This window comes from Asterias rubens, chromosome 17 (genome assembly GCF_902459465.1).
Source record: "Asterias rubens chromosome 17, eAstRub1.3, whole genome shotgun sequence".
In the NCBI taxonomy this organism is placed as follows: Eukaryota; Metazoa; Echinodermata; class Asteroidea; order Forcipulatida; family Asteriidae; genus Asterias; species Asterias rubens.
In genome coordinates this window covers 1,582,156-1,595,372 of record NC_047078.1, presented here as the reverse complement: position 1 = coordinate 1,595,372, position 13,217 = coordinate 1,582,156, and the positions used below count along the sequence as shown (strand labels likewise).

General features: G+C 37.1%; 1 protein-coding gene across 1 annotated transcript; it reads right to left on the bottom strand.

Moving 5' to 3' along the window:
• Window positions 1-467: 467 nt before the first annotated feature.
• On the bottom strand, window positions 468-11,456 carry LOC117301695 (sortilin-related receptor-like). The gene is made up of 11 exons (XM_033785722.1): window positions 11,402-11,456; window positions 10,433-10,624; window positions 10,074-10,256; window positions 9,721-9,903; window positions 9,363-9,548; window positions 9,010-9,192; window positions 6,619-6,933; window positions 5,901-5,993; window positions 4,322-4,432; window positions 2,977-3,122; window positions 468-1,372 (listed from the first exon to the last, which is right to left on the bottom strand). Exons 1-10 carry the CDS (start codon window positions 11,454-11,456, stop codon window positions 3,016-3,018), a joined length of 1,608 nt encoding a protein of 535 aa, XP_033641613.1. The 3' UTR covers window positions 468-1,372; window positions 2,977-3,015.
• Between the last annotated feature and the right edge of the window lie 1,761 nt (window positions 11,457-13,217).

Sequence of the window (13,217 nt, the reverse complement as noted above, 5' to 3'; positions counted from 1 at the left end):
TTAAACCAGGAACACCAGGGCGAACTACTCCTTTTACGCACCATGTAATGGTTTACAAGGTGCTGTGGTGCAATATGCAGCCAATCAAACCAGGAACACCAATGCAAACTACTCCTATTACATAGCACCATGTTTTATGGTCTACAAGGTGCTGTGCCAATCAAACCATGAACCCGGTGCGAACTACCTTTCACATTGTAATGGTTTACAAGTATGCAGCCAATTAAACCAGGAATACCAATGCGAACTACTCCTTTTACGCACCATGTAATGGTTAACAAGGTGGTGGCGCATTATACAGCCAAACCAATCGAAACAGACACAGCGAGGCAAACCCGTTCTATAAGTTGTTTACAAGAAAATCTGGTTAATTACATTACACAAGATATACACACATTTAAAAAAAAAAGACATTTGATTTCATAACTTCTGCAGCTAAAATATGTTTTATTGCACTTCAGTGTCAGAATAAAGTCCGACACACAACAACTTACTTTATTATAGACCGTGTACGTGTTTTTACGATATTGTGTGGTACCTAGTTTCTTACGTGGACATTATTATTTTGTAAAATTGTCAAGACCAATGTCCAAATAAACCGTTTCGTAAAGACCGGCTTCGGCCTCAGGATCCCAATCTTAAAAAAAATTGTTGCAGATCGATTTATTCACGGTTTGGTTCAATGTTCTGACAAGCTTCACTTTGAACTTCGGCTAATGACTTTTAACATTGATATTGGTATTTATTTATTTATCTATAAATATGACAGTACCGTTTTCGGTCCAAATGAACGACTGTTTATTTTGTTGCTGTTGTTCTTTTATTTTCAACAAGTCTGCTTTGAGTGCCCGAACTAGTGTGAGTTAGGATTTTCGTCTATTTCTTTAAAAAAACTAATAAATAAATAAAATTAATAATAACAGGAAACATTATTTTTCGACTGTTGTGGCAGCAGCTTTTGTAAGAAAATTTATTATCATCAAGCCCTGACAGTTCAACTTCAACTTCCATTTATGGCAGTTAAATACACAAAACCACTTAGCTTGTTGTTGATGTAATGAATGTGATAATTATGATTTGGATTTCATTACCTGATTTTGCACTTTTAGAATGACTACATTATCAACACTGTTTTTCTGTATACCCGGGAATAATGCAAGTTCAACAATAAAGTAAAGTATAGGGGTATCTTTCCAGTCAGTCATTCATTCCGAAGCGCAAATAAACATCAAAGGTGAACAAAAACACAAGAGCAACCGTAAAGCTTAAACTAACTTGCCAGTGACTATACATCATAAATTAGGATATGACTTGCTATCTAATAACTTGTCCGTGGTCAGATTCTTGGCAGCCTTAATATCCATGACGTCATCTGTAATCAACAGGAGAAGTAAAAATAGTAATCTGTAAACGTGAAACTGATCAACTCGGACTCATACTCAAACAAACTCGATGCAAGACACTCAAACTTAAGACCTCTTTCAAACAAATTACTTTCATTCAAAAAGACAGCACTTTAAAAACCAGACATTATTTTCTTATTCAAATATCTGATTTCTGATTTTGCTAGTGTATATTATTAAGCCCTAAAAAAATCAACGACAAAAAAAAACTGGAAAAGTAAAAAAAAAAAAAAAAAAAAAAATAGTAGGTCGATTGTATAATTCTAATAATTAAATTGTCCTACTTTTGTTTTAACCAGTAGGGTCAATGCCTGATAAATGTCGCCTTTGTTTTAAAGGGACGGTACACGTTTGGTAATTACTCAAAACAAATATTAACTTAAAAATTTACTTGGTAACGAGCATTGGAGAGCCGTTGATAGTATAACACATTGTGGGAAACGACTCCCTCTGAAGTATTGTAGTTTTTGAAAAAGAGGTAATTTCTCACTAAAATAATAAAAGACTTCCAGCTAGAAGTCTTTTATTCCTATCCGAAAGCACACACATTCGTCTAAGCAAGGGTGTTTTTTTACTTTCATCATTTTCTCGCCACTTCGATGACCGATTGAGCCCAAATTTGCACAGGCTTGTTATTTTATGCTCATGATGGGATACACCAAGTGAGAACACTGGTATTTGACAATTACCAAACGTGTACAGTGCCTTTAAAAGGCAGACCAACAAGCTAATACCTAACATAGACGTTACCCACACACGATCCAATTTTAGACCCTTACAACTTTATAAAGTGCATATAAAACACACTCGTGCATGCATTTGTCAATCGTTGTAACAGTTTAATCTGAAGCCTACTGAAAAACAGTCCGTCAAAATAGTGAATAGTCTTGTTTAGTGTAGCACAATACCAACAGAGGGCGCCCTGCGTGTAAACTACCGTAATATCGGTTTTCCGAGTGTTCTTCAAAATGATTGTTTGTAACTATTTTTTAATGTGAGGTGTGTTTTTTCTGACTACAATCTATATGTCATGTTAACACAGAATGCATGACAAGAAAGTGGGGGAAATCACATTGGGACAAAACGACTTGTTAAAGGCCTACTGAATAATAAATAGTAATGAATAAACAATTATAATTATATGTTTTTTTACACTGCGCATCTGTCAATAAAGACACCCGCGGCGCACAAAGAGAAAATGAAATGCTAACAGTCAACAGAAAACTTGATACTGATTAAGAAAGAATGGTGTAATGCAAGATGGCTTGCTTTTGGTACAATATTGTTGGTACACCTACGTGTGTTCGTCTGTCCTTGTTGTCCATTGCAATTGTCTTTATCTTTGTGGGTCTTCTGTCAATAGGTTAGTGTACAAAAGCCAAATTGTCACCCATTCCTTAGCTTTGCCTGTCTGACTTATTAATAATGTTGTCTACTGTTTAAAACCGTCAACTGTTAATAATTATTATGAAACACACAATTTATTTTATCTTGTGAGGGCAATACCGAAACAAATGTTCATTGAATTGAATTGAAGGAGGAAAACAAATTGGAAGACAGAACAAAACATCACCTTGGAAATGACTTGCAAAATCTTATTTTTTTAGTAGGCCTACTGAGGCTTTGCTTCATCTTTCGCTTCCTTGCGCATGCGTGCACGAAGCTTCTCCATAAGAGTATCCCTCTCACCCTCAACCTCATCCTTCTTGGAGACACTCCCTGCAAGAAAGTCAATCATCAGAGATGTATTAAAAACACCTGAAACCTTTGGTAACTGTCAAAGACCAGTCCTCTCATTAATGCTGGTGTATCTCACTTGACTTTTGAAATGGAACTTTAATGCTTAAAACAATCTTAAAAACAATATACAAAATGAAGAGCTGTTCCATTAAATTTACAACAAACACAAAATTACTTAAGACAAACAAATCAAAAAAAAAAAAAAAAAAAAGCTGGCGTAGTCGCAGAAATAAATTACTTATATTGACAAGGTAATTTGGTCCTCGACAATGGTGAAAATGGCGTTGTTTATACTTGTAAAACATTAATTCGGACATTGGTGTATCTCAACATTATGCATAAAATAACAAATCTGTAAACATTTGGACTCCATTATTGGTCGTCGAAGTTGCGAGAGAATAATGGAAGAAAAAACACCCTTGTCACACAAGTTGTGTGCTTTCAGATGCCTTGATTTCGAGACCTCAGCTGAGGTCTCTTATATTCAGTTCAAATATTATAGTGAGAAATTACTTCTTTCTCAAGAACTATATACGTTACTTCAGAGTGAGCCGTTTCTCACAATGTTTTATACTATATCAGCAGCTCTCATCGGCTTTGTGAAGCAAGGGTATTTTTCCGTTAGTCTTAAATATCGATGACCAAATTGAGTCAAAATTTTCATAATTTTATTTTAAATAAAATAACAATTTTGGCTTCTTATATAGCGCACATGTCCGTCACCCAGTGACGCTCCTGGCGCTGTAACATACAGTATTTCCTGCCAGATGTGGGAACGTTTGAATTATGAGACCTAATTCTGATAGAACCATGTAATGCTTTACAAGGTGCTGTGGCGCAATTTGCTGCCGGTCGGACCCGGAACACCGGGGCGAACCCCTTCTCTTTTCGATAAGTGCACTGGTTCTTTTACATGCGTTACATAACACATGGGACCAACGGCTTTACGTCCTATCCAAAGGACGAAGCAATGGTTTGTGTCTTGCTTAAGGACACAAGTGTCACGGCTGGTGATTCGAACCCACGGCTGATCAGAAACACCAGAGTTTGAATTCAGTGCTCTTTACCGCTCGGCCACGACACTACTGGCCATGGTCCAAAGGTGTCCATTGCCTTTAAGTACCGACAAGACGGTAGCTGACGGTAGATGGCGGAAGCTGATTGAGATTGAATCTTACCCGAGTCTCCGTGATGGAAGCAGTGCGCCTCGTCATCTCCATCAGTGCAATCTACAATACGATCACACCTCCACACTCTAGGAATTTGCCTGCCATCGTCGCAATGATATACTAAAGAGGAAAGAAGTACAACATTTATACTAATATGGGATTTGAGACATTGCATGGTGAGGTATCAATATATCTGTTTGCGGTAACATCATGTGTGTGTCTACTTGCCAAGTAGAGTTTGTTCAAAGAACTGTCTTGCTATACTACCGCGGATTTTCGGATTTCGGAAGACTCGGTTCTGCAAAGAACTGTCCTACTTTTTAGCTACTACCTGGGCAGAAGTTAGAAAATTGGCTGGGAGTACTACTTTTATTAGGCCTAGCTTTGATATAGGATCGTTGTAACTTAACTACAGTGGTGTGAGTTCTAAATAGTATAACAACAACAAAAATCGACTAGCTTCGCTCTAGCCATCGTCAGGAGACTGTCAAGAGACTATAATGGTGTCAGTCACTCTAAGGTTCAAAGCCAATCTCATTTGATAGTTCACAAATTATTTGTAATAGGATCGTAAGACACAATGTCTGCAAATAATTATGGATGCTACCAAAAGTGGTCGTGTATCCTGCACTGCTGCAGTTGGGTGCTTCAGTCTTTGTTGCATGCAAAAGTTTCCTCATGTGACAAGGGAATTGTACACTTATTTTACTTGAATGTTGTACAATCAAGATGTTTTCATTGCTATTGTCAGCAACGGCATACCTCCAGATAATGAAATTTAAACTTAAAGGCAGTGGACACTATTGGTAATTGTCAAAGACTAGCCTTCACAGTTGGTGTATCTCAACATATGCATAACATAACAAACCTGTGAAAATTTGAGCTCAATCGGTCATCGAAGTTGCGAGATAATAATGAAAAAAATAACTCTTGTCACACAAAGTTGTGTGCGTTTAGATGGTTGATTTCGAGACCTCAAGTTCTAAATCTGAGGTCTCGAAATCAAATTCGTGGAAAATTACTTCTTTCTCGGAAACTATGGCGCTTCAGAGGGAACCGTTTCTCACAATGTTTTATACCATCAACTTCTCTCCCTATTACTCGTCACCAAGAAAGGTTTTATGCCAGTAATTACTTTGAGTAATTACCAATAGTGTCCACTGCCTTTAAAGGCACTGTACACGTTTGGAATGTCAAAGACCAGTCTTCTCAATTGGTGTATCTCAACATGTGCGTAAGATAACAAACCTGTGAAACTTTTAGCTCAATTGATCGTCGAAGTTGCGAAATAATTATGAAAAAAAGTAGTTGGTGCTTTCAGATGCTTGATTTCGAGAACTTGAGGTTTCGAAATCAAATTCGTGGAAAATTATTTCTTTCTTGAAAACTACGTCACTTCAGAGGAAGTCGTTTCTCACAATGTTTTATACTATCAACCTCCCCCCATTACTCGTTACCAGTTGAGGTTTTATGCTGATAATTACTATTTTTTAATAATTACCAATAGTGTCCACTGCTATACACTTGTGGGGTATTATAATTATTGTAGCGCCTTGATATGGGTAAAAAAATAATAATAATAATCTACCGCTATAGTCGTAGTCGGACCAGTTGTCGGATGGGCCATCAGTGTCGCTGTCGTAGTCGTACGATGGATAATCTGGGTAATCCGTTTGATATCCTGAAGTCAGAAGGTAAGGTAATGTTAGATCATATTTTTCATTCTCTGAAGATTATTAAAGTTTTTTTTTTAAAGCTTTTGTGCTGACTATCACTATTTTCACGCGTAAAAGAAACAACAAATTGACCGAGGTCTTTGCCGTTATTTTGTTTTAAAGAATTTAAACAAGACACGAACTGTTCTATATTTACCAAAAGGGTCTATAGTGCCTGCCTTTAGGCAAACGTTTTGTAATTGTCAAATACCAGTATTCTCAATTGGTGTATCACAACATATATGCATAAAATAACATTTCTTTGAAAAGCTGGGCTCAATTATCATCGAATTTGCAAGAAAATTATGAAAGAAAAAACACCCTTGTTGTACGAACTTGAGTGCAATAAAATGCATCATCAGCTGAAGGCTTTTATTATTTTAATGAGAAAATACCTCTTTCGCGAAAAACTACTTTATTTGAGAGGGAGCCGTTTCTCACAAAGTGTTTACCCTTAATGCAGCTCTCCATTGCTCGTTACCAATTAAATTGTTATGCTAATATATATTTTGAGTAACTACCAAAGTTTCCAGTGACTTTAAAGGTCCAGAAACTTAAGAATAGTGACCTTTTATTCCTATTACATCTTACCTTCATTACACGTCACGGAGGCATCTTCATAATGTCCACAATTGTGCGAACCCCAACCCTGGAAATTACAATTCTGCAATCTGCCTTCATGTCCATTGCAGTTGACGTTGTCCATGAGTATTTGACCTGTTCCTTGTCCAAAGTGTGCGTTCTGCCATGCATCAGTTGCTCCAGTATAGCCGAGTTGTCTGCACACAACGTTGGCGTCTCTGATGTCCCAGTCGTCGTCACATACAGTGCCCCATGTGCCATTATACCTTACTTCAACTCTACCTTCAGAGGAGAAGTTTCCACCAACTAGTCGCACACCATCATCTGTTTCAGAATCAAAGAGAGTTGATTAAGTTTAAGGAGAATGGACGAGAAAGTGTAGATTCGTGAATAGAATGTGAGCCAAAGGCAAGTTGTAGTCACGAATCTACACTTTAGATTCTATTCTCTGACTTGATAAACTCTTTCCCTTAATAATTATGTGAACAACAATTTGTGTTATAGATGTATTTTTCAGTTGGAATTTTTTGTTTTAACTGAAAGATAACATGTTTTCAGCTGTGTTTTGTTGCACACCATGTTATCTTTCAGTTCGGAAAGACAGTAATTTTCAAGTTGAACTGTTTACTCTTCAGTAAAGTGTAAATTCGTGCGTGTAGATTCGTATGAGAAATCTTCACTTCCATCAAGTTTGTATATACTCAGCGCCTTGAGTACCTTGTTTGGTAGATACGTGCGCTATATAAGACGTCGATATTATTATTATTATTATTATTATTATTATTATTATTATTATTATTATTATTATCAAAATAGAGTGACGTCACAGAAATAGATTAATCGATGTGCAACTATAACGTCTTAAAATGGAGTAGACTGGTCCGAAATCAAATTCGTGGAAAATTACTTCTTTCTCGAAAACTATGGCGCTTCAGAGGGAGCCGTTTCTCACAATGTTTTATACCATCAACTTCTCTCCCTATTACTCGTCACCAAGAAAGGTTTTATGCCAGTAATTATTTTGAGTAATTACCAATAGTGTCCACTGCCTTTAAAGGCACTGTACACGTTTGGTAAATGTCAAAGACCAGTCTTCTCACTTGGTGTATCTCAACATGTGCGTAAGATAACAAACCTGTGAAAATTTGAGCTCAATTGATCGTCGAAGTTGCGAAATAACTATGAAAAAAAGTAGTTGGTACTTTCAGATGCTTGTTTTCGAGAACTTGAGGTTTCGAAATCAAATTCGTGGAAAATTATTTCTTTTTTGAAAACTACGTCACTTCAGAGGAAGTCGTTTCTCACAATGTTTTATACCATCAACCTCCCCCCATTACTCGTTACCAGTTGAGGTTTTATGCTGATAATTATTATTTTTGAGAAATTACCAATAGTGTCCACTGCTTTGTATACACGTGTAGGGTATTATAATTATTGTAGCGCCTTGATAATATGGGTAAAAAAAAAATAATAATAATCTACCGCTATAGTCGTCGTAGTCGGACCAGTTGTCGGAAGGGTCATCAGTGTAGCTGTCGTAGTCGTACAACATGCATAAAATAACATTTCTTTGAAAAGCTGGGCTAAATTATCATCGAATTTGCACACTATAGTTATTCTTAATATAAATTTTAACCGAATCTTTTGCCATCATTTTGTTTTAAAAGTTTCAAGGAGTAGATTTTTACCATGGCAGTTGTGTTCGTCTTCACCGTTGGGACAGTCATTGCGACCGTTACACTTCTGTGACTGAGAGATGCATTTCCCGGAGTAATAACATCTCCACTGCCAATAACCACAGCTACCATAAGAGTCGTAGTCAGATGGGGAATCAGTGTCGTAGTCGTAGGACGGGTAATCCGTTTGGTACCCTGAAGTCAAAAGGTAAAGTAAATGTTATATTATTTTTTTTCTGAAGATAATTGAAGTGTCCAAGCTCTAAAGCTTTTGTGGCACACTATAGTATACATAATAGACATGTTAAATTAACCTAATCGTTGTCATCATTTCGTTTTAAAGGTTTCAAGAAGTAGATTTTTACCATGACAGTTGTATTCGTCTTCACCGTTGGGACAGTCATTGTTACCGTTACACTTCTGTGACTGAGAGATGCATTTCCCGGAGTAATAACATCTCCACTGCCACCAATAACCACAGCTACCATAAGAGTCGTAGTCAGATGGGGAATCGGTGTCGTAGTCGTAGGACGGGTAATCCGTTTGGTACCCTGAAGTCAAAACGTAAAGTAAATGTTATATCATTTTTTTTTCTCTGAAGATTATTGAAGTGTCCAAGCTCTAAAGCTTTTGTGGCACACTATAGTATACATAATAGACATGTTAAATTAACCTAATCGTTGTCATCATTTCGTTTTAAAGGTTTCAAGAAGTAGATTTTTACCATGGCAGTTGTATTCGTCTTCACCGTTGGGACAGTCATTGTTACCGTTACACTTCTGTGACTGAGAGATGCATTTCCCGGAGTAATAACATCTCCACTGCCAATAACCACAGCTACCATAAGAGTCGTAGTCAGATGGGGAATCAGTGTCGTAGTCGTATGACGGGTAATCCGTTTGGTACCCTGAAGTCAAAAGGTAAAGTAAATGTTATATTATTTTTTTTCTGAAGATAATTGAAGTGTCCAAGCTCTAAAGCTTTTGTGGCACACTATAGTATACATAATAGACATGTTAAATTAACCTAATCGTTGTCATCATTTCGTTTTAAAGGTTTCAAGAAGTAGATTTTTACCATGACAGTTGTATTCGTCTTCACCGTTGGGACAGTCATTGTTACCGTTACACTTCTGTGACTGAGAGATGCATTTCCCGGAGTAATAACATCTCCACTGCCACCAATAACCACAGCTACCATAAGAGTCGTAGTCAGATGGGGAATCAGTGTCGTAGTCGTAGGACGGGTAATCCGTTTGGTACCCTGAGTCAAAACGTAAAGTAAATGTTATATCATTTTGTTTTCTCTGAAGATTATTGAAGTGTCCAAGCTCTAAAGCTTTTGTGGCACACTATAGTATACATAATAGACAAGTTAAATTAACCTAATCGTTGTCATCATTTCGTTTTAAAGGTTTCAAGAAGTAGATATTTACCATGGCAGTTGTATTCGTCTTCACCGTTGGGACAGTCATTGCGACCGTTACACTTCTGTGACTGAGAGATGCATTTCCCGGAGTAATAACATCTCCACTGCCAATAACCACAGCTACCATAGGAATCGTAGTCAGATGGGGAATCAGTGTCGTAGTCGTAGGACGGGTAATCCGTTTGATACCCTGAAGTCAAAAGGTAAAGTAAATGTTATATCATTTTTTTTCTGAAGATAATTGAAGTGTCCAAGCTCTAAAGCTTTTGTGGCACACTATAGTATACATAATAGACAAGTTAAATTAACCTAATCGTTGTCATCATTTCGTTTTAAAGGTTTCAAGAAGTAGATATTTACCATGGCAGTTGTATTCGTCTTCACCGTTGGGACAGTCATTGCGACCGTTACACTTCTGTGACTGAGAGATGCATTTCCCGGAGTAATAACATCTCCACTGCCAATAACCACAGCTACCATAAGAGTCGTAGTCAGATGGGGAATCAGTGTCGTAGTCGTAGGACGGGTAATCCGTTTGGTACCCTGAAGTCAAAAGGTAAAGTAAATGTTATATCATGTTTTTTTATTCTTTGAAGATTATTGAAGTGTCCAAGCTCTAAAGCTTTTGTGGCACACTATAGTATACATAATAGACATGTTAAATTAACCTAATCGTTGTCATCATTTCGTTTGAAAGGTTTCAAGAAGCAGATTTTTACCATGGCAGTTGTATTCGTCTTCACCGTTGGGACAGTCATTGCGACCGTTACACTTCTGTGACTGAGAGATGCATTTCCCGGAGTAATAACATCTCCACTGCCAATAACCACAGCTACCATAGGAATCGTAGTCAGAATAGTCACAGGGGCCATCAGTTTCGTAGTCGTTCGACGGGTTACCCGTTTGATATCCTGATAGGGAAAAAAATAATACCAGGAAAAACTAAACTCTTGTGCTAGCATTTCATAGGTTTAATGATAACGTTAGAACTTAAAGGGGAAAAAATACCAGGACAAAACTAGACTCTTTGCTACAATTTCATAGGTTTAATGTTAACATTTAAAAGTCGGTTGGGCAAAATTCGTAATTGTTCGCAAGTAACATGGGAAAGGAGATCAAGTGTATCTGGTTTTCTTTGTTCATTTCCGTAAAATTAATTTTATTAAACTTTCACAACAAACTTGCAAAGTCTCTTCCGAATTATATTTTGTGTGAGTGTATGGCTCTCTGAAAACAGCAGATGTATCCTCGACGTTTCGAACAGTACACTCTGCTCGTCTTCAGAAGAATGCGCAAAGTATACCGTTCGAGCACAGGCTGTTCGAATCGTCGAAACCACACCGGCTCTTTTTAGAGAGCCGACACTCCCACAAGATAAAAATGAGATTTACACATGGTTGTACTCCAAACCTTACTATTATTTATAGTTTCTTCCTATTTATCCACACCATGCAAAGCTTCAAACAATACGTATTGACCTTTGTCATGGTGTGGCCATCTTGATTTTCTCACATTCAAACCAGTGTACCCATACTGAGGCTGGAAGTAAAGTTAGTCTGGTTGTTTTTTTGTACCATGAATATAAGCATCCATTACTGTTGTTGGATACAGGGAACATGATCAAGATGATGGTATAGCATGATAAAGGTATATTGGTGAGGGTTTATTATCATTTTGAGAAGACTTACCTGCAGCAATTGCGATGCAAAGCATCAACACGAACGCATATCCGGTTCCTTCCATGTTGGAAGATGGTTGGTGTTTGGTTGGTTTTGAGTTGGCTCCAAAAAATGCCTCAGCTTTTATAACATTTTCAAAATAAATTTTCAGAACGCCAGATGGTTCGATGAAACTGAAAGTGACAATTGCTTGCTAACTTTGCAAATATTTTAACAACCACCCGAACACTTTCAGTTCTTCTTTATTTTATTGTTGTTTTATCTTTAATTTGTGTCAGGGGTTTACATGGCTTGCTTACACAGTTGTTTACATAATTGATGTAAGTGTGGGGTAAACATTTTGTTGACACTTTGTAAACATTTTGTTGATAAAAAATGAAAGATTTTTGGGAAAAGCCTTTTTTTTCTCAGAGAAGAGACAATCTTTCGATTTAAAAGGTTAAAACAAAATTATGTAAAAATTGAAGAGTTTTAAAATCGAAAATTAAATTTTCACTTTCTTTCTTTTCTCTATTAATTTGAGACTTTTGAGACGTTGACAGCAGCTGACATAACGGTCCAACTTTTCGGCTCTGGGCATGCGCAAACTTGCTCCGTACTGCGCGCGCACTCTGGCGAGACATGTGGCAGAGAGAGTCTCCCACCATTGTCTTTGCTTGCATTTTTCTTATTCTTTCTTGTCACAACTTTTCTACATAATAAACTGACACTTTTTTAAATTTTAATTCAAGTCTTCAAAACAAGGCTAAAAGCCACTCGAAAGAAAACATATAGGCATGCAAGTGGAGCTGGAATTGATATTCCACTTAAAGGCAGTGGACACTATTGGTAATTGTCAAAGACTAACCTCCATACTTGGTGTATCTCAACACATGTATAAAATAACTAACCTGTGAAATTTGAGCTCAGTCGGTCATTGAAGTTGCGAGATAATAATGGGAACAAAGTTGTGTGCGTTTAGATGGTTGATTTCAAGACCTCAAGTTCTAAATCTGAGGTCTCAAAATCAAATTCGTGGAAAATTAGTTCTTTCTCGAAAAATATGGCACTTCAGAAGGAACCGCTTCTCACAATGTTTTATACCATCAACCTCTCCCCATTACTCGTCACCAAGTAAGGTTTTATGCTAATAATTATTTTGAGTAATTACCAATAGTGTCCACTGCCTTTAAACTGGTACCCCAAAAATGTTCCCTTGCCGATTGGGTAGTTTTTACATGTGAAAAGGACTCTGATAACGTCGGGCCAGTGACAAAAATAATTCACAACCCACACCACCATAGTTATGCTTGCTTAACATGGAGAATACTGTACTATATAAACTGTCTTTAATTATTGTGTCCTTGCCTCAGGAATCCATGTGGGGATTTTAGGAAAATTGCTTTTGTACAAGAGAAGAAAAGGTTTTGTACAACATGGGCTGAATTATGAAGAAGGATGATTCCTCACAAAGGGTGCCATTAGGTCTGTAACAGTTCGCCATAATGGGTGAAAGAATCCAGGTAGACAGAATCCCCAGCCACATTGGCAGAGGTAATATTACCACAATTTTACTGAATTTTGAAATTTTGTCCCTTTAATGCGGGGACCATCTGCGTGTGTTTACATCCGTTCAAAAGTGTTCTCCCTTTATCAGTTTGCATAGACACGAAAAGTGAAAGTAATTCAAACTTGCTGACTCGACTACAAATAATTTATTATTAAAAACTGTTAACTTTTTTTTTAATTCCTAGTCACTGCCTATTTTCTTATTATTCAGGTAATTCGTTATACTTTGTCAGTAACGTTTTTTCCGTCTTGGCACAAATTTTAACCGCTGCCCTTA